This window comes from Trichomycterus rosablanca, chromosome 11 (genome assembly GCF_030014385.1).
Source record: "Trichomycterus rosablanca isolate fTriRos1 chromosome 11, fTriRos1.hap1, whole genome shotgun sequence".
Classification (NCBI taxonomy): domain Eukaryota; kingdom Metazoa; phylum Chordata; class Actinopteri; order Siluriformes; family Trichomycteridae; genus Trichomycterus; species Trichomycterus rosablanca.
In genome coordinates this window covers 11,216,845-11,243,389 of record NC_085998.1, presented here as the reverse complement: position 1 = coordinate 11,243,389, position 26,545 = coordinate 11,216,845, and the positions used below count along the sequence as shown (strand labels likewise).

Here is a 26,545-nt window from a genome sequence, read left to right as displayed (position 1 = left end):
CAGGTATTAATGTTGTTATGGTGATATTTAGGGTGGAATCTAATTAAAGCATCTAGTGAACCTGTTTTTCCACAGCAAAAATATAATAACCATTCAGAAGTCATTTGGTAATGATAACAGTGACACTGGGTTTCCCTGTTGGTGTTGTTTGCTGTTGGTGTAAATTTGCCCTCACCCACATGAGCAGCTCTTTTCTTATGCCATTGGATACAATTGTCACATACCATTTTGGGGACATTTAATATGATAAATAGATGCCTGTATTTTACCTTTAATTTAATGTAATATGAACTGTTGCTTCTATATTGTAGTGATTAACTGGTAGTTTGATATTGTTACAGGTGTCAAACTACCTGAACTGGATGGTGCGTAACCTGGCTGATATGGAGGTGCAGCTTGGCTCTGTAAAACGAATCAGCAGTTTGTTAAACACAGAGCCTGAGAACTACAGTGGGGAAATGAGTGAGTGAATGAACAAGTGTATTGATGGCAATGACAAACACTAATGTCAATATACACGTATACTGTGATACTTAATTTAGCTTTTTTGGCCCTGTAAATGAACCAACCTTGACCGCAAGCAACATCAAGAGTGTTTTGATTCATCTGATTTGATGTTACTCAATGTATGGGACTCACAGGCACATTTTTCTGCATTTTCCAGACCCAGCTCAGGTTCCAGCAGGATGGCCCAGATATGGTGAGATCAAGATCGAGAACCTGAGTGTAAGATATAATAGCAGCCTGAAGCCTGTCTTAAAGCGTGTCAATGCTCACATTAAACCCGGACAAAAGGTAGTCTAGTCTAAAAACTATGCACGCAATTGCTGTGTCTTTAGACGGCGAAGATCTTATTAGTGATGTGCTGAATTTGTTCAGGTGGGAATTTGCGGACGCACCGGAAGTGGAAAATCTTCCTTTTCACTGGCTCTTTTCAGAATGGTGGACACATGCGAAGGTAAACGTTATATTATTACACAGTCTTAAAATAATGTTCTTCACAGGAAACAAACTTAAATCTGCCTTCATTTTAGTGCACAATTTCTAATTAGAGAATCGCTTTAAATGCTGCAGACTTCATTTTATAACCAAGGAGGGCACTCAAAACTAAAACGCCCCATCTGACACCAGTGCAGTAGCCAGCCGCTTTTTTTCACCTGATTGAATCGTGTTTATATGGGGATTCATTTTGCACTTGGAGAGCACTAATCCCTATTATCCCCCATCTCACTGTGCAGATTCCATCGATCAGCCAGCAGAGGTCGTACCTGCAGCAGTTACGATGAATCCCTACAGCCTCCCTTCCTCAGACCAGCCAATCACTGTCCACAGAGGCACCCGTTGTGCCGTTAGCTGAATTTCAAATGTGCTAGCTCAAAATGTCAGCATACAGTTTTTAATGTGTCTTTTTGGAGCCGGTGTTCTTTTATTTAGTCAATGAAGAAACTTGTAGCTAAAGTAACTGAAAACATAAGTCAGCTTTTGACTTAAACTGTAATTCTGGTTTGCTGATCCTGGTTTTCTTCTCTGTTAGGTCGGATCATTATAGATGGTATTGATATCGCTAAACTTCCCCTTCAAACCCTGCGCTCCAAATTTTCAATTATTCTACAAGATCCAATTTTATTCAGTGGAACAATCCGGTAAGTACAGTAAACTAGTATTTGTCTGTTGTATTTTCTATTATAATTTACTAACACCTGACATTCAATGTTCACAGTTTTAATACATTTCTCCAATACTGATGTGCTAAACAGACCATTCCAAGTGGAGCAGTGGCATAATAGCGACATGGTACTGTAGGCATGTTGCCAGTCTGACCCGGAAGCCAAACACAGGCTGTGTAATTGAGACGTTTTGTACGGCATTTAGTCACAAGCACATAAGAAGGCTGTGGTCTCAACTTCAGGGGTAAAGACACTACTCAATGCCTTTTTGTCCAAGGAGATTTGCATCATGATTTATGTCCAATTCAAGGAGACCTTGGATAAAGTTTCTCCCAAGGCTCAAAGACAAATCTTCTCCCAAGGCTCAAAGACACATTTTCTAAGACTAAGTATACAATGCCATTAAGTAAATGTGCAGTGTAGGCTGTAAAAATAAATTGGCAAATAACTTTTTTTTATTAATAAAGGCACTTTACTGATTGCAGGTTTAATTTGGATCCAGAGCAAAAGGCAACAGACCGAATGCTGTGGGAAGCTCTGGAGATCGCACAGCTCACACCTCTGGTAGAGGCTTTAGCTGAAGGACTAGGTAACCTCCAAACTGTCTTTTTAGAATTTCAGGTGTAAGAATTATATTTATTCAAGACTTAGAGGTCACAGTTAATCCAGAACCCACCTGAAGACACCGTCTGCAAGGTGAGAGGACACCTAAGACAAGGGACAACATACACCGATGAGGCATAACATTATGACCACCTTCCTAATATTGTGTTGGTCCCCCTTTTGCTGCCAAAACATGCACTGTGTATTCTGACACCTTTCTATCAGAACCAGGATTGGACCACACAGGCCAGCCTTTGCTCCCCACGTGCATCACCCCCATGATGACCCTGATGCCGGTTTACCACTGTTCCTTCCTTAGACCACTTTTGATAGATACTGACCACTGCAGACCGGGAACACCCCACAAGAGCTGCAGTTTTGGAGATGCTCTGACCCAGTCGTCTAGCCATCACAATTTGGCCCTTGTCAAACTCACTCAAATCCTTACGCTTGTCCATTTTTCCTGCTTCTAACATCAACTTTGAGGATAAAATGTTCACTTGCTGCCTAATATATCCCACCCACTAACAGGTGCCGTGTTGAAGAGATAATCAGTGTTATTCACTTCACCTGTCATAGTGTTATGCCTGGTCAGTGTACATTCATTCATTTACTTGCTCACTTACATCTGGGGCAATTTCAATTTCAATTGTTTTTGAGAGGAGGAAGGAAACACAGACACAGGAAGAACATGCTAAGCAATCATACATGTATTATTATTATTTTCAATGTGATTGATTTTTACCAAGGGAGTCATTTATTGTTTATTTATTGTAGATATACAGATCCAAATCTAACTTAAATATGAGCTGCAACATATTATATGAATCTCAGTTTACAATCAGCATTATATGATTAAATATGTGTTTGTAAATATTCTGTCAATTCTCTAGATGCCATGGTGACTGAGGGAGGAGAGAATTTCAGTCAGGGACAGAGACAACTCTTCTGTTTGGCCAGAGCATTTGTCAGGAAGAGCAGCATCCTAATCATGGACGAAGCAACAGCATCTATTGATATGGCCACTGTGAGAGCAGCAACGATTTATATACATTAATGTCTAAATTTAAGTAAATACTTGCAGTATGTCAAAGGTTTACATACACATCTAAACAAATGCAACTGGACAAAAAACAAGGACATGCAAAGACCCTTTTCTTCTCAAAGCAGCCTATAATTTAGCTTGTTGATTACATCATCTGTTTTCCAGGAGCTTTTAATTCACAACAGACTTGTTTTGGTGGGTTTTGGTATCAGATAAATTATCTTTAAGAACAAGTTGAAATTGGGTTTTTGTTTTTAACTTCAGCAGGAGACCACTGTTCCTTGTGGATTTTTATGTACTTTTTGAAATCATGATCCAGCCATTATGACCTACAGCCTGAGCTGATGGTAGCTATTCACAGTATACATTGAATGATCAGCATAAAGACTTGAGTGACTTTGATAAATGTAAAACTGTTATGGTCCCGAGAAGGGACAAGCCACAAACCGCCAACATGTTGTTGGGCAACCAAGACTTATTGATGTTAAAGGACATGAAGGCTGTGGTGTCTGGTCTGGACCAACAGAAGAGCTACTGTGGCTCAAATTGCAGATAGGTGTAATATTGGCAATGAGATAAATGAGCTACAACACACAGTGTATTAAAGCCTTCTGTCTATAAGGCTGCATAGGCACAAGCCAGTGAAAGTGCTTTGGGTGTGCAGGCATCGGAGCTAGACATCACCAGAGTGGTCAGATGAATCCATTTTCATGTGGATGTTGAGCACATGTGCATCATTTCCCCATTAGGCATTAGGGTGCACTGTAGGACAATACACCTCACAAAACTTAGAGATTAAAGGATTCCACAGGAGTCCTTCAGATGTCTTGTAAAACCAGTGTTTCAGCGAGTCAGAGCTGTTTTGACAGTATATTAGGCTGATGGTTCTTATGTTTTGGTTCATTTTGGTTCGTTAACGTTCCAACACTGCAATGCAATGTAACTACATCCTTTAGAAGAGTATGTAAACTTTTGATTAAACTCATATCTTCTCTCAACAGGAAAGTATTCTACAAAAAGTGGTTCTGACTGCGTTTGCAGATCGGACAGTGGTAAACATAGCTGTAAGTATTCTTCATAATCACACGAGAGATTATTACATCTGCAGATTTATCCTCACAGTGATCATGTGAGATCAGAGGATCAAGTGCATACAAATGTTTACTGATTATCATCTCTCTAAAAGCTCTCAAATCATTTTGTACCAAATGTTCCTCCTCTGTGCTGATTTCTGAAATTCAAATTCCGGGAATGAATTATGTAATAATTTAATATTTCCAGATATTTCCAATATTACAAACACGAGAAAAAAATCCTGTTATACTTTGACTAACCGCTGGGCGGCACTAGCGAGCTTCTAACCTAGAAGAACAGTTGCGTGCCACATTTTGGAAATAATAATAATAAAAATAATAATAATAATGTGTAAATAATAATAATAATAATGTGTAAATAATAATATAATAATAATAATGAGTAAATAATAATATAATAATAATAATAATGTGTAAATAACAATAATAATAATATAATGATAATTATAATAATATAAAACAATGATAATAATAATAATGATAATAATAATATAAAATAATAATAATTATAATAATATAAAACAACAATACTTATAGTAATGGTAATAATAATAATACTAATCATAATGATAATAATAATATAAAACAACAACAATAATAATAATAATAATAATAATATAAAATAATAATAATGATGATATGATAACAATAATATAAAATAATAATAATGATAATAATAATTTAAACAATAATAATAACAATAATGTTAATAATAATATAAAATAATAATAATAATAATAATAGAAATAGTAATAATAATAATGAAAATAATTATATCAATAATAATTATAAAAATAATAAAGTTTTATTTATTATAAATTTATTCATTTGCTAATTAAAATGCACAGTTACTTCATATTTGATGAATTAAAAAAAAAAGTTTGAACACCCCACTAAGTCAGTAGTTGGTAACACCCTCTGTTAGATACTGATTCTTGCAAATGCTTACTGTTGCCAGCTAGCATTATTTTAGTCTTGTTTTTTTTTACCCACTCTTAACTGATGAACGCTTCTAGTTCTGAGATATTCTTGGGTTGCCTTGCACGCACAGCATGTTAAGAATTAAAATTTATTAACAGATTAATGATGTTTAAGTCAGAGGTTGTTAATGTTGAATTCTAGGTATGTTTTGGATCATTGTCCTGTTGTAGAAGCCAGCACTTTCAGGTTCGGATTTTAGATAGACTGCACTAAATAGCAAAAACAAATTTGACGTTTTCTTTATGACCGGCTGTCACACAATCTTTAAGCGTATTAGATTTATATCATGCTTAACAACTGCCAAGATGTTTTTTTTATGAGATGCTTCAAATTTCAAACCTACAAACCTTCCTTTGCTGGTCATGACTAAAGTCCACAGCACTTAACTTCATGCAAATCATGTTCGTGCAAGCAACTTTGCCCAATAAAATTGTACACTACGTCTTCTGTTTAGGCAAACATTAAGCTAAACAACTACAAGACCTTTGCTGTGATATAGGAGTTTGCTTTGTCTTCCTTTACTTTTGTAGGTTTTTTTAGATGTTGCTTTGACTTCCTTATTTCCTTTTCATTGTCATGGCTTAATGCCATTTAAGACACTTCAAAATTCAAGCTGAAACCCCTGTTTTGTGAACATGATTAAAATTTTGTTAAACTATTCAAAGCTTTAGAATTACTTATACATAACAACTATTAGTCAAGATCAGTTCGAAGAAACTCAGTATAATAGCAAGATTCAGAATTTTTTTCCTTTAAGTTGTCACTCATCGGTAAAATCATGTGCTTATTTTTGTATCGCAGCACCGTGTGCACACCATCCTGGGTTCAGATGTTGTGATTGTGATGAAGCGAGGCTCGATTCTGGAGTACGACAGGCCTGATGTCCTGCTAGAAAAGAAAGATAGTGTATTTTACTCCTTCGTCCGAGCAGACAAATAATGATGATAAAACGTGTACAATATATATTGTTTAGAACTGTGTCGTGCATTATGTATTCACTATATAATTATTAAATAATTATAAAAACATGAATGATTAGTTTTTAACAATTAACGTTTTGATAAATGTAGAACTAGTTCTTGTACTACACACACATATACACCGATCAGCCATAACATTAAAACCACCGCCTTGTTTCTACACTTACTGTCCATTTTATCAGCTCCACTTACCATATAGAAACACTTTGTAGTTCTACAATTACTGACTGTAGTCCATCTGTTTCTCTGCATGCTTTGTTAGCCCCATTTCATGCTGTTCTTCGATGGTCAGGACCCCCACAGGACCACTACAGAGCAGGTATTATTTAGGTGGTGGATCATTCGTAGCACTGCAGTGACACTGACATGGTGGTGGTGTGTTAGTATGTGTTGTGCTGGTATGAGTGGATCAGACACAGCAGCGCTGCTGGAGTTTGTAAATACCATGTCCACTCACTGTCCACTCTATTAGACACTCCTACCTAGTTGGTCCACCTTGTAGATGTAAAGTCAGAGATTATTGTTTATCTATTGCTGCTGTTTGAGTTGGTCATTGTCTAGACCTTTATCAGTGGTCACAGGACGCTGCCCATGGGGCGCTGTTGGCTGGATATTTTTGGTTGGTGGACTATTCTCAGTCCAACAGTGACAATGAGGTGTTTAAAAACTCCATCAGCATTGCTATGTCTGATCCACTCATACCAGCACAACACACACTAACACATCACCACTATGTCAGTGTCACTGCAGAGCTGAGAATGATCCACCACCTAAATAATACCTGCTCTGTGGTGGTCCTGACCATTGAAGAACAGGGTGAAAGCAGGCTAAAAATGTATGTGAGAAACAGATGGACTACAGTCAGTAATTGTAGAACTACAAAGTGCTTCTATATGGTAAGTGGAGCTGATAAAATGAACAGTGAGGTGGTTTTAATGTTATGGCTGATCGATGTATATATTTCTGCACTTTTATATTTTGGTTGGAAACGGTGAGGGTGGAAGGAGTAGTAAATGGTCGTGTCTGAGAGACAGAGAGAGAGAGCTTATAGTCTGGATTTAGCGCCATCTGATCATCAAAATGCATCGGAAGGTGACTATGTAGAAAAGTGATGTAATTTGTTTTTAAAATTCTCAATAAAAAGAGTTTAAAAAAGTGCGGAAACTTGGCAAGTTTCATTTGTTACTCTGTTAATCGTTTAACTCTGTTTAAAAAAAAAAATTAAAAAAAATACAAACACCACAGGTCTTGGCTACATTTTAAACATTTTATTAGGGTATAATTTGCAGAGCTTAAAATATTAAATCACTTTTTTTTAACTTAAGTATTATTTATTAAAATACATAAAAATGAAAGCCAGAACTCAGGGGTCCTGAAAAGAAAAGCCAAAACTAAACCAAATGGGTAAATAAATTAAAACTAACATCCAACCCTATAATGAGAGAACTTCAGCCTCTCTGAACAGTGATGAAGGGCGGACTTTAAAATCTCTTAAATTCTCTTTCATGCTTACACCCACTTTTTTCATTCTTTCGGTCACTCATTCACTCTGGATAATTTCCTCAAACAGTTAAATACGTAAAGACTAGATTTACATTCTTTTGCCACTTGTCTCGAAAGTGTCCTTACAAAGTGAATCTTGCTGATACGCTACCTCAATTTGGACATGATTGCATGTTTTTGATGGTGGGAAATTAGAAAGACTTGATTGGATGTGTCGGGTATGATGTGGTTTGTGATTCGGGGTACGTACAGCATTCAGTATTTAAAGGTAGCAGACAAAAATCATGTCTTTGTCACTGTGCTGCATGGAGGGAGAGTTTACAGACTGATCCAATACTTAACATGAAGTGTGTCTAGGTGATCTAATATGGTTATGAGCATAAAGAGAAACAATAAAAAGGTGCAGATATTGTATCAGATGCTGGGTTAAAGAGCATCATGGGTGGAAAGTAGTCAGACTGAGAGGATTATGGGTAATCTGAGACCCTTCAAACTCCTGGAAAGCCTAAATTTCACACTCTATATTCTGGGAAAAAAGTACTAAAATATAATTAAAGAGACCCTGTAAACGACCTGGCCTTAAGTTCAGCCTTACCCCATATAGAAACAGTGCTATCTTCCACATGGAGAGAAAGTGACAAAACAAACCTAGTGCCCCAACCCCATGACTACACGGGCATTAGAAACCAAAACAAAAAAAGAAGAGCGTGAAAATGAATGCTTCCTGGGTAAAGGGCTCTTTCAGCAAGTGCAGGCGCCCGCAGGCCAGGCTAACCCATCCTGACCGGGTCCTTTAAAAGAGAGCGGAGTCTTTGGGAGGCCGAAGGGCTGTGCTTCTGTCCTCCTCGAGCAGAGGGATGGAGGTGGAGCGAGTGCGAGGCCTCATCTCTCTGTGACGTGGTTCTGTGGAGGAGGGGGCAGGGGAGTGCACAGCGCCTCGGTCAGGTCGTCCATTATGGAAATCTCCTTGGGGTCCATCAGGTTGAATTCCCGTATAAAGACGACGAAGTGTGTGTAGAGCGTGTTTAAATGTCCGTGAAGGTCCATGGCCACGGTCTCCTTAAAGTGAGCCCAGTAGATGTGCGCCAGCACGTGGAACAGGTAGCGGCAGATCTTCTTTACTAGCGAGTCGAAGGCGTTGGGGAACTCTTTGCCTGTAGGGATTTAAAGAGAACGTGAGTTGTAGTATTGTAAAAAATTTATGAAGTATGAAGCAACTGATTTTTCATTATTTCACAGATATCTAATGAATTGAGTGTCTAACACGAAAAAAATATAAAGCAGGACATGCAATTCCACTGTTTTACCGCCAGATGGCACCATTTACATTGTTATGGGATAACAAAAACGTAGTAAATTATTTCAAATAGAGAGTAAAATATTTTGACTATGAATATGATTATTTCTATTTTTGATAATGAGTATCAGTATTTAAATTAAAATGCTGGTTTGGTGTCAGATCAGATTTTTAGATTTAATTACGCCACTCAATTCCACTCACCCTTTTAATGCTGTGAATATTTGTAATGATAGCTAACGACACACCACTTGATCACAAGGAGTAAAATGCAACGTTAAAAAGCAACGTTACACCAGCAAAATCAACCAATTTGATATTGATTGAGAGTCTGGAGTTTTGAGGGCAGAGTGTATTATGCTAACCCACTACCACTGGGATCCAGGGTTCAACCCCTGGGGTGCTACTGGCCAACCGGGATCTATGCAGACAAGACTGGGTTTGTCTGAGTGTGGGATGAGCAAAACCCTGCGATGGATTGACACCCTATCCAGGATGTTCCTGCCTTGCGGGACAGTGTTTTCAGGAGTAACCCGCCACAACCCTGACCAGGATAAAGCGGTTAACGAAAATGAAGAAAAAAGGAACAATACTGGGCTTTATATCAACAATCTGTGTGTTTAACTTAACATAAACACTGGAAGCAGAATAAGGCCTGTATTCTAAATGTAGATTTGGAACAAAGTCAGTAGCAAACAGTTTATTACAAGCACTAATGATACATGCTAATTAAAGAAAAGAGATGTCACTTGTATTGTTTGTCTCTTTCAAACAATACAAGTGTAGTTATCATTTACTGATTGAAACAGCTTCCATTTGGGATTTTAATGTGTAATAGGTCCAATGTTTCTGATTCAAATAACACAAATGCACTAACAAGTTTCTCTGTTCGGAACTCTGGATGTGGCTGTACACAGAACAGGTGCATGGGCACTAAAGGTGGTGAGGGCGAGTTCTAATCTGAGCTCTCAACTCAAATCAACCGCCAGCTGTTGGCACTGGCTTTAGCACACCATTGTTTTTTATCTGACAGGACTGACCAGACAATGATTTCTCAGTCGGTTATGGGTTAATCAGTTGATCATTAGCATCCCAAGTTTTGATATTAGAATCAGATCCAAAACAAAAAGAGTGAAATCAGGACACATAGAGGATCTGGTGGAAACCTTTACAGAAAAGTGGAGGCTGTTATAGCAGCAAATAAATAAAAGAGCTGTGTGGATGTCCAATAAGCTTGTGGTCAGACTTATATTTCATGTTTTACCACCTCTGTAATCTGGTGATGATGGTGGTGGGTCTGGTTCTTTTTAAAATCACTGGGTGCAATGCAGTAACACACTGGACAGGACGCCAATTCAGGACAGGACGATCACTGGCATCCCAAGTTTTGATATTCGAATCAGATCCAAAACAAAAAGAGTGAAATCAGGACACATAGAGGATCTAGTGGAAACCTTTACAGAAAAGTGGAGGCTGTTATAGCTGCAAATAAATAAAGGGGCCGGGTGGATGTCCAATAAGCTTGTGGTCAGATTTATATTTCATGTTTTACCACCTCTATATCCTGGTATTGATGGTATTGGGTCCGGTTTTCCAGGGAATGACTGGGTGCAATGCAGTAACACACTCTGGACAGGACACCAATTCAGGACAGGACATCACTGGCATCCCAAGTTTTGATATTAGAATCAGATCCAAAACAAAAAGAGGCTGTTATAGCTGCAAATAATAATAATAATAATACATTTAACTTATATAGCGCCTTTCATAGTACCCAACAACGCTTTACATAAATAAGTAAATAAATAAAGGGGCCGGGTGGATGTCCAATAAGCTTGTGGTCAGACTTATATTTCAAGTTTTACCACCTTTATATCCTGGTTGCGATGGTGGTGGGTCCAGTTTTTCCAGGAATTACTGGGTGCAATGCAGTAACACACTCTGGACAGGACGCCAATCCATCGTGTGGCATCGCCCACCCCTCAGACATCACACAGGCCAATCAGATAGATAGATAGATGGATGGATGGATACTTTATTGATCCCAAAGGAAATTAAAAAGTTAAATTTTCAAGTCTCAGGAGTTTTGAGGGCAAAGTATATTATGCTAACCCACTACCACTTGGATCCATCATGCCAGTATGTAGACTCTAGACCAGTCGAGAGCACTGCTGAGGATTCGAATCTTAAATCCCAGTTGCAGTGGGCTAGTGTAAATGTATATTTTATGGTCTGGTATAACAGACATGCAGTGAAACTAGATGTGCAATTGGACGATGGAACTCACCGTATTTTGTAGGAAAGATGTCCTCATCAGTGACGAGCTTCTGGCACGAACTCATGACGAAGTCTACGTACTGCGGTGCTGTGCATTTACTCTTCTTCCCCTTCTCATCATACCAGTAGTACGTCCTGACAAACCAGTGCAGGGTTCAGGTATAAAATATCATCTCCACATTATAAGATCCTACAGCTATAACATTATTACTCTGAATATGGTGATCTGATGAGAGCCTGATCTGACCTACTAGTGTATCATTAACTGAACTGTCTGACTGACCAGATGGCTGATGTGTTAAATCAGACTCTGTATGTATTGGTTCAGTTTATTTGTTGGCAGGTGACCCACGCACAGCTAGAAAGGAGCTACAGGGCTTTGGACGACACTTTCGTAAACAAAGGGACTTCTCCTACACACCCTCTCAACTCCAACTTAAAAGTACAAGTAACAAAAAAAGCAAAGGCAAGGACTAGATTTTCACCTAATAAGCACTTGTACACTGAGAGGATGCCAAACCCTGAACTACTTTACATGGCAAAAGTATTTGGGCACCTAACCATGAGCACGTTGAAGGTCCCATTTCGAAAACAAATGGTATTAAAATCGAGTGACCTCTATGTGATCTCTTCAGCTATGACAACAGTCACTCCTCTGAGAAGGCTTCTCATAAGGCTTTTTTAAAATATTTTGTTTATGCATTTTCTCCCCTTTTTCTCCCACTTTTAACACGTCCAATTGCCCGATTGCGTCATGCTTCCTCTCCACCAATGCCGAGCCCCGCTCTGATTGAGGATAACGAAGCTAACCCACGCCCACTCCGACACGTGGGCAGCAGCCGTATGCATCTTATCACCTACACTTTGACGAGTGCAATGCGGATCAGCACCGTGTACGGAGAGACACACCCTGATCAACGCACTCTTTTCCCTGTCCCTGTGCAGGCACCATCAATCAGCCAGCAGAGGTCGTAATTGCATTAATTATGAGACAGTCCATATCCGGCTTTAACATCCCACCGCTGTATGAACAACAGGCCAATTGTTCATGCGGGTGCTCAGCCCAGACGGCAGGCAGAGCTGAGACTCGATACCATGTATTCGAGAACCCAGCTCTGTTCTCATAAGACTTAAGTATGTTCGTATGACTGGGCACTGATTTTGGTCAAGAAAACCTCAACTGATGTTCCAGTTCATTCCAAAGCTGTTCAGTGGGATGAAAGTCAGGGCTCTGTGCAGGCCACTGGAGTTCCTTTAAACCAAGCTTTTCTTCATGTCTTTATAGACCTCACTTTGTGCACAGGGGCACAATCATGTTGGAACAGAAGAGGGCCTTCCCTAAAATGTTGTGGAAGCATATAATCTCCTTTATATAATTGATTTATTAACCCTGCTAGCAATTCCTGTGGCTGAAACACATGAATTCAAAAGATGCACCACAAAACAGTTGATAAGCAATTCAAAAATTCCATGATTCAAATCGATTTGACATGTAAAATGAATCGATATTCACTTTAAACAGCAGAGGGCACTGGCGCTATACACCTCGCCTGGTTGACGTCACTGGCGCTATACGCCTGGTTGCCAAATTCGAGGTTTTTCAGCCAAATTGGGCTTAATTCAAAATTGTTTTGCATAGGTTGTACCTACCTCAGAAACAAAAGGGCATTTATTATTTAGATAAATAAAAGATAATCACACATACAGTATTTTTTTTTTTTTTTTTTTAAGAGAAATAAAAGGAAAAAAATCTGGAAAAAATCGTATTGTGAACCCAGCATCGTGAATCGTGTTAATATAGAATAAAGGGAGATAAAAGTAATATCTGTGCTATGTGTAGATTTTTGGCCCAGCAGACTTTATGTCCAAAGGTATGTGGACACCCCTTTAAATTATTAAGTGTAGATGTTACTGCCAAACTGTTTGCTAACGTGTATAAATTAAATGAATGTATTAAAATCAATGATATGATTTCAACTTTGGGGAAGGCCTTTTTTTTTTCCAGCATGACTTCTGCCCTGTACACAAAGCAAGGTCTAGACATAGTTTGAGGGGTTGGGTGGAGGAACTCCAGTGGCCTGTATACAGCCCTGACCTCAACCCCACTAAACCCCTTCTTTTACCACCACTTTTACCCCTCTGTGTAATCTTTTATATTTATTCAATCTTACAGGTAGGGCACAACCTCAGAGCCAGGGTGGCGACCTTGAGCACTCCCACAGCACAGCCAGAGCAGCTGCTGTATGAATAATGAATGATGAAGTGAGTGTGAATAATGGAGAAGAACATGTTGGTACTTACGTATTGCAGGCGCTCATGAAGGGACATGTCTCGCCCGTACAGAACTCAGACACCGTGCTGTACTGCAGGTTGATCAGATTGAAGAATGTTGTGGCTGTGGGGAGGGAAATGGAAACGAAGGTTAAACAAGGTCCTGGACTGAAAAAAAAAAAATACAGATACAGAACAATGAAGCATCTTTTTCACTGAGAAGCTGGGAACTTCTGTAAACAGATTTTTGAAAGACTGTCAGATAGGGGTTTCAGACAGAAACTTGACACCCACCTCTTCATCAGCCAGTTAAGATCTAAATGGGAACTTTGCTGCTGTGCTAAGAGCAGTGCATTCAAAGCAGATGTTTAGCACTCGAACCTAATTACTCCAGCCATAAATCAAGGGGGTTCCATCTTATCTACAGTGGATCAGTGCAGGCTGCTGGCTGAAGGCTTTTATTTCAACCTGACACAAGCTTTTTACTTCATGTGCCACGTTTAGCAAAGGCTTTTATCAAAAGCGACTTACAATTGTGACTGAATACAGTTCGAGCAACTAAGGGTTAAGGGTCCTGCTCAGGAGTCTAGGGGTTAAGGTACTGGACTAGTAAACAAAAAATCGCCGGTTCAAGCCCCACCACCACTGCTAGGTTGCCACTGTTGGGCCCTTAAGCAAGACCCTTAATCCTCAATTGCTTGGACAATATACTGTAACAGTACTGTAAGTCGCTTTGGATAAAAGTGTCTGCTAAATGCCAAAAATGTAAATATAAATGAGTCTGACAGTGGCAACTTGGTCATGACGGTCATTGGATGAACTGTCAATCTTTTGATTACTAGTCCAGTACCTTAACATTATGACCACCTTCCTAATATTGTGTTGGTCCCCCTTTTGCTGCCAAACAGCCCTGAAACTGTGATGCACTGTGTATTCTGACACCTTTCTATCAGAACCAGCATTACCTTCTTCAACAATTTGAGCTACAGTAGCTCGTCTGTTGGATCGGACCACATGGGCCAGCCTTCAATCCCTACAAGCATCAATGAGCCTTGGCCGCCCATGACCCTGTTGCCAGTTTACCACTGTTCCTTCCTTGGACCACTTTTGATAGACACTGACCACTGAAGACCGGGAACACCCCACAAGAGCTCTGACCCAGCCGTCTAGCCATCACAATTTGGCCCCTGTCAAAATGTTCACTTGGTGCCTAATACGTCCCACCCACTAACAGGTGCCGTGATGAAGAGATAATCAGTGTATTTCACTTCACCTTTCAGTGGTCATAATGTTATGCCTGGCCACCTCAAATGTACCGACTTATGGGTTTTTACTTTTTGACTCAGTTATGCATATAAACATCTGTTCTGTTCGTGCATGTAACTACAGTTACCAGTACTAAAATTAATACACAATCTAATGCAAAAGTTCTAATGCAACCCTGATCACATTTCACGTTTTAGTTATTTATTTAATTCCATAAATAAATCTGTGCGCTCTAATGGCCAGCTGGGCATCTACACAGACAGGATTGGCTATGTCTAAAGGGGGTGCAGGGCACTGGATTGGCGTCCTGTCTAGGGTATTCCAGCCATGTGCCCAGTGTTTACCAGTGGTTATTATTTATCTAATTTCCTGTTACATAACAATATTACCTACATTTATGATATATGTAAAATAATATTTCATCTGGATGCCAAAGTTGCAAAGTTAAGTTGCTGCCAAATGACTGACTGGATCAAAATATAAGTTGTACAGGTGTTCCTAATAAAGTGACCCATAAATGTAAGTATTAGGTATTTGAATATTAATAGCTTAATTTTGTTTGAACACCCACGACCTACAGCATTCCAAAATAATAACCACAGTTTAGTTGACAAATGCCATAAATAGCTTATACGGTGACAGTCATCCTCTAATAACCATAAAAGGTTCTGAACCAGACGCCCTGCACAGCGGCTAATTTCATCGTACAAAAACACTACAGTTCCCAACAATATTTTTCTCAATGATCTGCTAAAAGATAAAATAAAGGAAATGCAAACAATGGTCTATGTTCTTTGGGTAGAGGAATGTTAATCGAAGTACAATCTTTCAACACATTACATAACCCTGTAATAATGGGGTGTGATTTCCTGAGATGGACAAAAGTCCAGAAACCCAGGGTTGTTTTAAAAATACCACCAGCTCATGCTAGACATAACACAAACGGTACGCTTTCCCAGGGATCTGGTTCTGTCGCTTTCATTTTAGGAGCTTTTTTGGAATCAAGTTGCAATGTAACTTACAAAAATAACTAATCAGTTCAATTTTGTCTCTCTGTTAGTTAAAGGTAACTTTAGTTTACATACTGTTACAGGCTAGCCATTCGTTCAGGTCGATTTCAGGTGGCAGCACCACCAGCTCCTTCAGGTCAAAGTCGACGACCCTGACTTTGGTGTAGTCTGGCTCCAGGTACGGCTTCTTCTCCTCTGTGGGCGGCTTCTTTCCATTCGGCTTCGTCTTTGACTTCCTGTAAAAGAACAAAGTAGACAGATGAGTAGTTATTCTCAAATTTCCCTTTACCATGTCTTCATCTTTTTGTGACTTTGTTCCATTTCAGATTAGTTAGACTTCATGTAAAGGACACAGAGATGTCAGAGGTGTCAAAAGTAGCTGCAGATTCCATCAGTACTGCCTTTGGATTTATTTTATTATAGCCGACTAATAAAAGTTAATATTGAGGTTTCACTGACATTGTGTTGGAAATGTGTATTTTTAGTATAAATTGCATTCAAATTTCATTTATGAATGTTATTATACACTGATCAGCCATAACATTAAAACCACCTCCTTGTTTCTAAACTCACTGTCCATTTTATCAGCTCCACTTACCATATAAGAGCACTTTGTAGTTCTACAATTACTGACTGTAGTCCATTTGTTTCCCTACTTACTGTTTTAGCCTGCTTTCACCCTGTTCTTCAATGGTCAGGACTCCCACAGGACCACCACAGAGCAGGTATTATTTAGGTGGTGGATCATTCTCAGCACTGCAGTGACACTGACCACTGACACTGGTGGTGTGTTAGTGTGTGTTGTGCTGGTATGAGTGGATCAGACACAGCAGCGCTGCTGGAGTTTTTAAACACCTTACCGTTACTGCTGGACTGAGAATAGTCCACCAACCAAAAATATCCAGCCAACCGCACCACGTGGGCAGCGTCCTGTGACCACTGATGAAGGTCTAGAAGATGACCAACTCAAACAGCAGCAATAGATGAGCGATCGTCTCTGACTTTACATCTACAAGGTGGACTAACCAGGTAGGAGTGTCTAATAGAGTGGACACGGTATTTAAAAACTCCTGTGTCTAATCCACTCGTACCAAAACAACACACACTAACACACCACCACCATGTCATTGTCACTGCACTTTCTATATTTTTTATGCATTTTCTCCCATTTTCTCCCAATTTAGCATAGTCAATTTGTCTTCCACTGCTGGGGGATCCCTGATTGCAGTCGAGGTGGGTATACTGCTGCTCACGCCTCCTCCGACCCACGCTCAGCCCATTGCGGAACTCTTTTTCACCTATGCACTCTGCACAGGTGCCTCTCTATCTGCCAGTCAGGGTCCTTACACAGCACTTGAAGACCCCACCCACATAGTCCGGTCATCCCGCTCTAGCAGAAACGTGTCTGCTGCAGGCACTGTCAATTATGCCCGCTAGATGGCGCCCAGCCGACCGGTGGCAACACCAAGTTTCTAACCGAGGAGTTCAGAATCTTGGCACTGGTGTGCTAGCGGAATATCCCGCAGCGCCAACTGGGCACCCCATTAAACGCTTTTTAAATAAATCCATGTTGGCCTGGACTAGTCTGGAGACCAACAAAATGATAACATTGAATTAGTTGCTACAGTTGCTACAAAGATAACCATTACTAATGATAACCACTACTAATGATGAAATATTTTTAAAAATCATGTTTCATGGCCTTTACAGTCACCAGAACTCAAACCACCTTTTGGAAGACGGGTGTTCCATATCTCTAGTACAGTTCCATAAATAACCATGCAACGGTACATTCAGGCAGCTCTGACGGCTTTCAGAAGCTCAACACCTTAGTAAGACACTGGTTGCCGTCTGTATACCCATCTGTATATTTTAAATTTACTACCTATTTGATTGCAAAGCACAAATGCTCTCTCTCTCTCTCTCTCCTCTCTCTCTCTCTCTCTTTTATTTTTTTAAATAGCCCTCACTTCCCCTTTTTAATCCCCTATAATAGCTTGTATTAGGACATACTTGGCCAATATGATGAAAGATCAACTCCAGACCTGTTCAGCACACAAATGAGGCAATCTTTATTTGTAGCAAAAGTCAGCAAACAGCCAGTAAAAACCTAAAAAGCATCATATTAAAAAGGTTAAGCGCTATAAAAACTCCTTCCAAAGCACCCTACTAGCCGAATGACGTTGTCAGAGCCATATGCACACATGCTAGCACACTTAACCTTGCCTTGTAATTAGCCACTGAGGCCCCAGACACACAGGCTCTTCCTGCCAGAGCTATTTTTAGCCCTCAAGGTTCGTATTACGAGCAGTCCTCCAGCCCACTTTCACTTCAGCACCACCACACCCAGTGTCGAACATCAAACACTGTACCCGAGTCTCTGGCACAAGCGGGGTCGATCGTTCCAGGAGGTTTGGAGGGTGGCGATTGTACGTCATGGAGCAATTACGCAAAGCACAGACAAGCAGACTGTGTGGAACAGAGGCGATGTGGAACATTCTGCATTCGTCTCATTTCCAATTCTCAGATGTTTGTGGATACGTTATTAGATCTGACTGAGCGCATGAATCCTGCATGAAATACAAGCAAAATAATGCTGCAATCACGGTTGTAGTTGGGTTATTTATTTATGATTAGGATTCTAATGTCATGTTTTACACACTTTGGTTACATTCCTGACAGGAATGGTAGTTACTCATTACACAAGGTTCATCAGTTCAAGTCTTTAATGTCAAACACAGTCATGTACAATTTTTTATCTTCAGTTAACCTAACTGCATGTCTTTGGACTGTGGGAGGAAACCGGAGCTCCCAGAGGAAACCCACAGAGACACAGAAAAGACCCAGACCGCTCCACCTGGGAATCAAACCCAGGACCTTCTTGCTGTGAGGCCACAGTGCTACCAACTGAGCCACCGTGCTGCCCCTGTAGTAGGGCTGCACATTTTGGCTGTTACCAACCCCTATAAGTGGACACCTATCCGTACATTTATCATTAGCACAAACAACATTGTTATATTCGTTGTATTCATCCCAGTTTCTCACAATACTACAGCACTTGAGCAAAATTCAACACACTCGGAATTGGCTTATTGCCCTGTTAGGCATCACAACAGCAGACTACTGGTCTGCATATTCCATTTGGCATAGTTTTTAAACCAGATGCCCTTTCAGATGCAACCCTCCTATTTATCCGGGCTTGGGACTTACATTAAGGGCGCACTAATGTGCGTCCACTCAGTGGCTAGGTTCATGTAATGCCATGCACCTTCTGTATTTGTGAGCCAAGTCTGGGATTTGAATCTTAGAAACTGTTGTTACAAGAATTGTGGCTCTTACCATTTCATCATACTAGCTCACATGTGGGACTCTGTATGATGCTAGAATGAAGTGAAGAAAAACAATTGCAACAATACCAGTCGCAGCTTCATGTAATGTAAATGTAATGGATTTAAAGCTTTACACAGTGCTTAATCACTGATACATGAGTAGGGTATAATCATATAGGGTTATTAAGATATTAATCATATTTTTTTTATAATAATGATTAATAAAACCAATACAGAAGTGTGTCAATCTGAAGCACAAGCGTAACCATGAAAAGCCAGATTTTGGCCAAAGCCATGTAAATCACGTCAGCACAGAAAACACAGAGACATGTAAGCAAGCCGGACAGAGATGAAGGAACACATGCACAGATTAATTTTTTTAACACTTAATATAACTTAAAAGCCTTAAAAGCTGCTCTTTGCTCCATTTAAAAAAAATTTTTTAGACATGCATGATGTGTGTGTGTGTACGAACAGGCTCTTATTTACTGAACTAATTAAAGACATTTCGACTTTTATCTCATTTTGAAAATTGTATTTGAATTTATGAAGACGGCAAAACCCTGTTTTTAACAAATTCCAATTCAGCTGGTTCTGTTGGATCATGTTATTTATGCCATATAGATCAGCACAGTGGCTCAGTGGGTAGAACTCTCGCCTCACAGCAAAAAGATCCTGGGTTCGATTCCCAGGTGAAGCGGTCCAGGTCCTTTCTGTGTGGAGCTTGCATGTTGTCACTGTGTCTGCGTGGGTTTCCTCCGGGAGCTCCGGTTTCCTCCCACAGTCCGAAGACGTGCAAGTGAGGTTAATTGGAGATATGAAATTGTCCATGACTGTGTTTAGCATTAAAAACTTGAACTGATGAATCTTGTGTAACAAGTAATATGCCTGTAATATCATGCCATATAATCACAATGCGGAGTTGGCAGTGATTAATGTGGCTTAAATCAAAGCAAGTCAGTCGATTTAGATTATATAGCTCTTATTTTGTTTATGCAAAGCATTTCACCTGATCTGATCAGGGTTATTGGGAGGAAATACATCTATACTAGTACCTACACCTCTGCTTTTTTAACCCCTGTTTTCTAGACATCTTACCTTGTTGGGCATGTTAAAAAACACACCTAACAACAAATTACAAGCTACAATGTGCTAATTAAAGTCCCTCTCACATCTGTACATTTCCTTCATTTGGTCCGAGTGCTGAAGCCTCGTGTCGTTACTGTGCTCGATTATGTGATGAAGCAGGTGAGTGCAGTCATAAAACCAGTTTGTAAAGAGGATTATTTAAGAGGCGTTTGTTTGGCAGGCAATCGTTTTTGCATCTGTCGGGAGAGACTGTGTGAGCTCTTGTTTAGCTCGACTAAACAGCTTTCCCTCGAGTCAATGAGCCTTTTAGTACAAGGAGAAAAACTTGATTTTACGCCACATTGGCCTCAAGTTGCTGCCTCCTTTAGTGCAATGGCCAGGCCAGTAACAGCAGCGCTACTGTATAAAGCTTTTTTGTGTGTGTGTGTGTGTGTGTGTGTGTAGCCGATGTACCGCAACTCTTCAGCTGTACCCATGCTGTCTCAGTACAGGGGCCCTACTTGGCCTTTCCTGTACACTTACACAGCACAGACTTGTTTATTAAAGGCAACACACACACATTTCTCCAGTGCAAATGCTAACCACTTTTAGCAACACTGTCCACAAGCTTTCCTAACACCATCTCCAAAATCTGCAGAGATCAACCCCCACAGATTTAAGTTTTTCCAAATTGTTTTATCTTTCAACCAAGCCAAGTCATCTGATAGCTGAAAACGGTTTCATTTATTAACAATACTGATTTGTTTAACATACCTGGATTATTTTACTGAGCATCGGTCAATAAATTGGTCAGTCAACAACTGAACCATAATAATACTCAAATTTAGTTTGAGTTGTAGTCTTACATTAAATTTGCCATAGTGCTTGGTGCTATAGCCAAATCCACAGGCCCACTGCTAAGAGCTCAAGATGCTGATTTATAATCTCAGGTGGTGCTATCAATAACTGGCCGTGAACTGAGAGAAGGAGGTTGACTGGCTTCTATACCACTGTAAGACGGCTAGCTTGCTGGCTAGTCGAGTGGGGGGTTAGTGGGGGTTTTGCGGAGCTCATAGCTTGTTTCACTGTGAGCGGTTAGGGCTCTTTGTGAGACTTTGCCACTAGCATGTGGAAAGATGAGACTGGAGTCTGTGCTCATGTTATATAGTCTTAATGTGGGGGTGGTGCAAGCGGCAAGATCTCAATCAAAGGAGTCTCAATCAAAGGAGTTTTTTAAAAGCGAACGTGTTGGTGGCTTTTATGGAACATTTCAGCAGCCTTGTGCAGACTGAATGCGATACATGTCTTCCAGTGCAGACTGGAAAAAAGAACGGGCTAAAGTCAAATTACAAAACCATTGTAGTATAGTCAGAACAGAGGTAAGATGGACCACCAACCACCAGTTTGTGCGTACAGACTATTCCTAAAATAATGGTCAAGGCAAAGACCACACAACTCTGTTATTCTAAGATATCAGGAGAGTTCTGAGTGCTCATAAAGCCTGACAGTGACCAGTACATTGAAACCGGTATAATGTTGGACTGATATTGGTCAAGAAAGTCTTGTTCACTGGGGCTGAGGTTAGGGCTCTGTACAGGCCAAGTTTGTCTTCTTGTCTTTATAGACTTTGCTTTGTGCACAGGGGGCAAAATCATGCTGGAACAGGAATAGGGTCTTCCCTAAACTGTTGCTGCAAAGTTGGAAGCATATAATTTCCCTTATATAATTGACTTATCACACATCGCAATTGTTATGGCTGAAACAGACAAATTAAATAGTTTGGGGCATTTAGAAGATGCTTTTATCCAAAGTGACTGACAATTAATAAATACAATTGAATACAATTTAAGCAATTGGGGATTAAGGGCCTTGCTCAGGGGCCCAACAGTGGCAACTTGGCGATGGTGTGGCTTGAACCAGCAACCTTATGATTACCAGTCTCCATTCTAAGTTACCACTACCACTGCAATGATAAGAAGAGGCATCCCAATACTTTTTGTCCATTCAGTGTATCTGGACTGCATGAAGTCAATCCAGAACAAAACTGCCACCTGTGGGTTTTGCTGGCAGGACTACGACCTGGCTAAAGTGAGCGGAAGGCACCCAGTCATTGTTTGACTCCAGACTTTTCTCTACAGAACGTAAGAGTTATTAGTTTATGTTCAGACCGAGTTGTGTACGGACATGGAGGACATCCGTGACGAGCAGCAGAGGCTGCTGACTTTGATTAACTAAATGCTTTTTTTTTTTCTTCTTCGGGCTCCATGCGGACACAAAAGCTCAAACCCCCTGCGGCACATTTTTGGTCTGTTCCTCTCTCCTTTTCTACTCATTCAGACAAACAGTTCCTGGAAAACAGTGGTGCTCCAGCCAAAAGGAGGCCACTGATCCCGGCCATAAAGGAGACAAGCCAAGCCTGTAAAAGCAAACCGTCTGGCCTGCGGGTGAACAATGAGGGTTTTAAGTAGGCTTGCAGTGATAGCAACAGCACATCGTGCCGGTGTGGATACTGGCACTCTAGAGCGAAACTGGCATTGACCAAGAGAGCATCGATCTCATGGTGTTATTTCAGACACGCTTACTTTTCATTTTCCTGTGTCATACTTAGGGATGTAACGATACACTCTACCCACGATGCAATACGATTCATGATACGATTTTTTTTCCAGATTTTTTTAAACAAAATGAAATTGAAGACAAATTATGACAAAGTTTCCTTTTATTATTTCTCTTTAAATAAATAAATAAAATACTGTATTCGTGCTTATCTTTTATTTATCTTAGTAATGAATGTCCTTTTATTTCTGAGGTAGGTACAAACTATGCCAAATAATGCTTATTGTGTAAAAAAACTGAAATGAAACAAATCCAACATTATATAAATAAATGAATAATACAAATAAAGAAAGTATCCTCACATAAATACATTTGGCTTGAAAATCCCCTACCTGGCAACTTCGTGAAGTGCCGTCAACCAGGCGAGGTGAACAGCGCCAGTGCCCTCTGCTGCTTAAAGTGAATATCGATTCATCTCAAATGGATAACCGATTCAAATCGTGGCACATGTGCACCGTTACATCCCTAATCATACTTAAAGACAAAGTTTATCAATGAGCAAATTCATTTGCCTTGGCATGCCAATATGATGGGGCAGCATTTCCATTTTATTCACTCAGTACATACACTATAGGCCAAAAGTATGCAGACACCAGACCATTAGCTAGATGGGCATAGTCTATGGGCATCCAATGTGGTGAAGGCAATCCCAGCATTCAGTGCGGCCCAACTACAAATTTGGTGGACAAATTATTTCAAATGTAAATAAATTCTCATTCATTCATTTGTATAAAGGTGTACAAGTGTCATTTATTTGCAAATTCTGGATTGTCAGTGACAATTTAACCTCTTTCAGCACATGAAGAGAGATGTTGGCTGGCATGTTAGTGAGTTGTGCCGCCTCAGCCCATTGGTTTGAATGGCCTTAGGCTAACTGCGGTGACATAATTGCCGTAATCGCTGTTTAAGTAGTGTGTCCAAACAATCTGCCTCAAAGTCGGTGTCTTACTAGAATCCTCTTTACTTATGCAGCTGCCTAGGTAGGCTGTAGGCAACAAGGCAGCTTACTAGGTTTTCAGACAGACCCAATATGGCCAGGAGTATAGGGGCAGCCCTGATTAATTTATTACACCTGTTAGCAATTCTTGTGGCTAAACCACATAAATAAAGAAAATATGCTTCCAACTTTGCATCAGCAGTTTAGGGAAGGCCCTTTCCAGCATGACTGTGCCCCTGTGGACAAAGCAAGTTCTATAAAAACTTGGTTTAAAGAAACTCCAGTGGCTTGCACAGAGCCCTGACCTCAGTCCTACTGAACAGCTTTGGAATGAACTGGTATATCAATTGAGGCTTTCTTGACCAACATCAATGCCCAGATATACAAATGCTCCTGACTGAATAGACACAAACTCCCACAGACATACTTTAAAGCCTTGTGAGAAGCTTTCTCAGAAGAGAAATTCACTCTTTTTTTAATATTATTTGTTTTTAAATGGGATCTTCAACAAGCTCATGGTCAGGTGTCCAAATACTTTTGGCCATATAGTGTATCATTCTAAACGTATGTGCATTCATTTGAACCATATCATCACATTGTTAGCCTGAATCACAAGCAAAAAAAAAAACCCAAAAACTGCTTAATTTTTTTTTCCAAATTAAGGGCAGGGCAGGTGACAGTTGAGGGCACAGCTGGTAGGACACCAGAGAAAAAAAATGCTGCCCAGTGCCAAGCACATGACTTCCAGGAAACCATCCAAAAGACTGTACACATATTGAGACACTTAGTGGTGTGTGCAAACTAAAAACAAATTACACAACCTGATCTAAAAAGGTTTGGTAACCAGGAGCTCAAAACGGTAGAAAACAAGGCCATCCACTGGAACCACAAATGAAAAAAATGTATCACTAAAATTATTTCCATTTACTTGTGTACTCATTTCCACAGTAAGTGACTTGCAAACCACAGAGAAAACAATCAAAGCCTACATTTGAGCAATCTGGGTTTTGCTCAGGGGCCCAACAGAGATTCTAACCCTAACCCCGATTACAAGCCAGAAGTGGACAAGTCAGATCCCCATTAGCCAAAACAACAGACAAGAAAAAGAACCAATATCCCAGTCCCATGTTTTGGCTGCCCCTAAAACTGTGTTGCTGCCCATCTCAATATAAGCTTTTATTATTGTCAAATGCACTGTATCCTAATGTTCAATAGGACAACAAACTGTCCAAAAAGATAAAGAACTGCACCTGTCCAGAGGACATCAAATTCTTGCTTTATTTGCTTTTGTCCAAAGCGACTTACAATTGTGACAGTATACAGTCTAAGCAATTGAGGGTTTAGGGCCTTGCTCAAGGGCCCAACAATGGCAACCTGGCAGTGGTGGGGCTTGAACTGACCTTCTTATCACTAGTCCAGAACCTTAACCACTAGGCTACAACTGCCCTTGTAGGGACATACAAGCCACAGTTACAAGCTGGGGAAGCCATTGCATTATTTATGTATTTATTTATTTCTATTTATTTATGCATTTTCTTCCTTTTTCTCCCAATTTGGCATAGCCAATTAGTCTTACGCTGCTGGGGATCCCAATTGCGTTTGAGGAGGGTATATTTACATTTACACTTTCGACATTTAGCAGACGCTTTTATCCAAATGGACTAACAGTATAGTGACAGTATATTGTCCAAGCAATTGAGGGTTAAGGGCCTTGCTCCAAGGCCCAACAGTGTCAACCTGGCAGTGGTGGGTCTTGAACCAGCGAACTAGTCCGGTTCCTTAACCACTAGGCTACAACTGCCCTATATTAGGCCAATTAGTCTTAAGCTGCTTGGGATCCCAATTGCGTTTGAGGAGGGTATATTTACATTACATTTTCGTCATTTAGCAGACACATTTATCCCAAGCGACTTACAGTACTGGGACAGTATATTGTCTAAGCAATTGAGGGTTAAGGGCCTTGCTCAAGGGCCCAACAGTGTCAACCAGGCAGTGGTGGGTCTTGAACCAGCGACCTAGTCCAGTTCCTTAACCACTAGGCTACAACTGCCCTATATTTGCCTGCTCATGCCCGCTTCAAGTGTGCAGTCCTTCAACCCCTTCTTTTTCGTCTGGTCTGCTAACCAGGGTCCTTGCACAGCATTTGAAGACCCCACCCAGCAGACTCTGTGGCCAATTCTGTCTGCTGCAGGCACTAGATTCCGCCTTACCTGTAGCAGAACCTAGATTCGATTCGGGGTGTTCAGAATCTCAGCACTGGTGTGCTATCGGAATATCCCGCTGCGCCACCTGGGTCTTTTGTCCAGACTTCAGTCTAGGAGATTACATACTTCTGTTCCTTCCTAGGGGACTACAAGCACCTGCTCCTATTCAGATGAATACACGCCCCTGATCCTAAGAAAATTCAAGCGCTTGCCAGAGTGTAACGGACTACAAGCACCTGCTCCTGTCCAGGGACTACACATTTCTGTCTACACTAGTACTCACACCTGCTCTCTTTCAAGGGAATGCACGTTTCTGCTTCCATCCAGTGAAATTTGAGTTCTTGTTTTTGTCCTTAAATTTACAGTGATTACAAATGTCTGTGCACAGGACTACCAT

General features: G+C 40.3%; 2 protein-coding genes across 4 annotated transcripts in view; one reads left to right on the top strand and one right to left on the bottom strand.

Annotated features, from left to right (window-relative positions):
- Positions 1 to 6,329, top strand: part of abcc8b (ATP-binding cassette, sub-family C (CFTR/MRP), member 8b) — a 34,211-nt gene extending 27,882 nt beyond the window's left edge. The window contains exons 31-38 of the mRNA XM_063005043.1: positions 342 to 462; positions 665 to 795; positions 880 to 958; positions 1,535 to 1,643; positions 2,153 to 2,256; positions 3,164 to 3,297; positions 4,317 to 4,379; positions 6,192 to 6,329. Of these exons, the coding sequence (XP_062861113.1) occupies positions 342 to 462; positions 665 to 795; positions 880 to 958; positions 1,535 to 1,643; positions 2,153 to 2,256; positions 3,164 to 3,297; positions 4,317 to 4,379; positions 6,192 to 6,329 (879 nt within the window). The remainder of the gene's footprint in view (positions 1 to 341; positions 463 to 664; positions 796 to 879; positions 959 to 1,534; positions 1,644 to 2,152; positions 2,257 to 3,163; positions 3,298 to 4,316; positions 4,380 to 6,191) is intronic.
- Positions 6,330 to 7,623: 1,294 nt separating this feature from the next.
- Positions 7,624 to 26,545, bottom strand: part of mob2b (MOB kinase activator 2b) — a 78,646-nt gene continuing 59,724 nt past the window's right edge. For all 3 annotated transcript variants that reach the window (XM_063005151.1, XM_063005150.1, XM_063005149.1), the window contains exons 2-5: positions 16,070 to 16,230; positions 13,749 to 13,842; positions 11,458 to 11,582; positions 7,624 to 9,027 (exon numbers count right to left, since the gene is read on the bottom strand). In XM_063005151.1, coding sequence (XP_062861221.1) covers positions 8,756 to 9,027; positions 11,458 to 11,582; positions 13,749 to 13,842; positions 16,070 to 16,230 — 652 coding nt within the window. In that variant the 3' untranslated portion in view covers positions 7,624 to 8,755. The remainder of the gene's footprint in view (positions 9,028 to 11,457; positions 11,583 to 13,748; positions 13,843 to 16,069; positions 16,231 to 26,545) is intronic.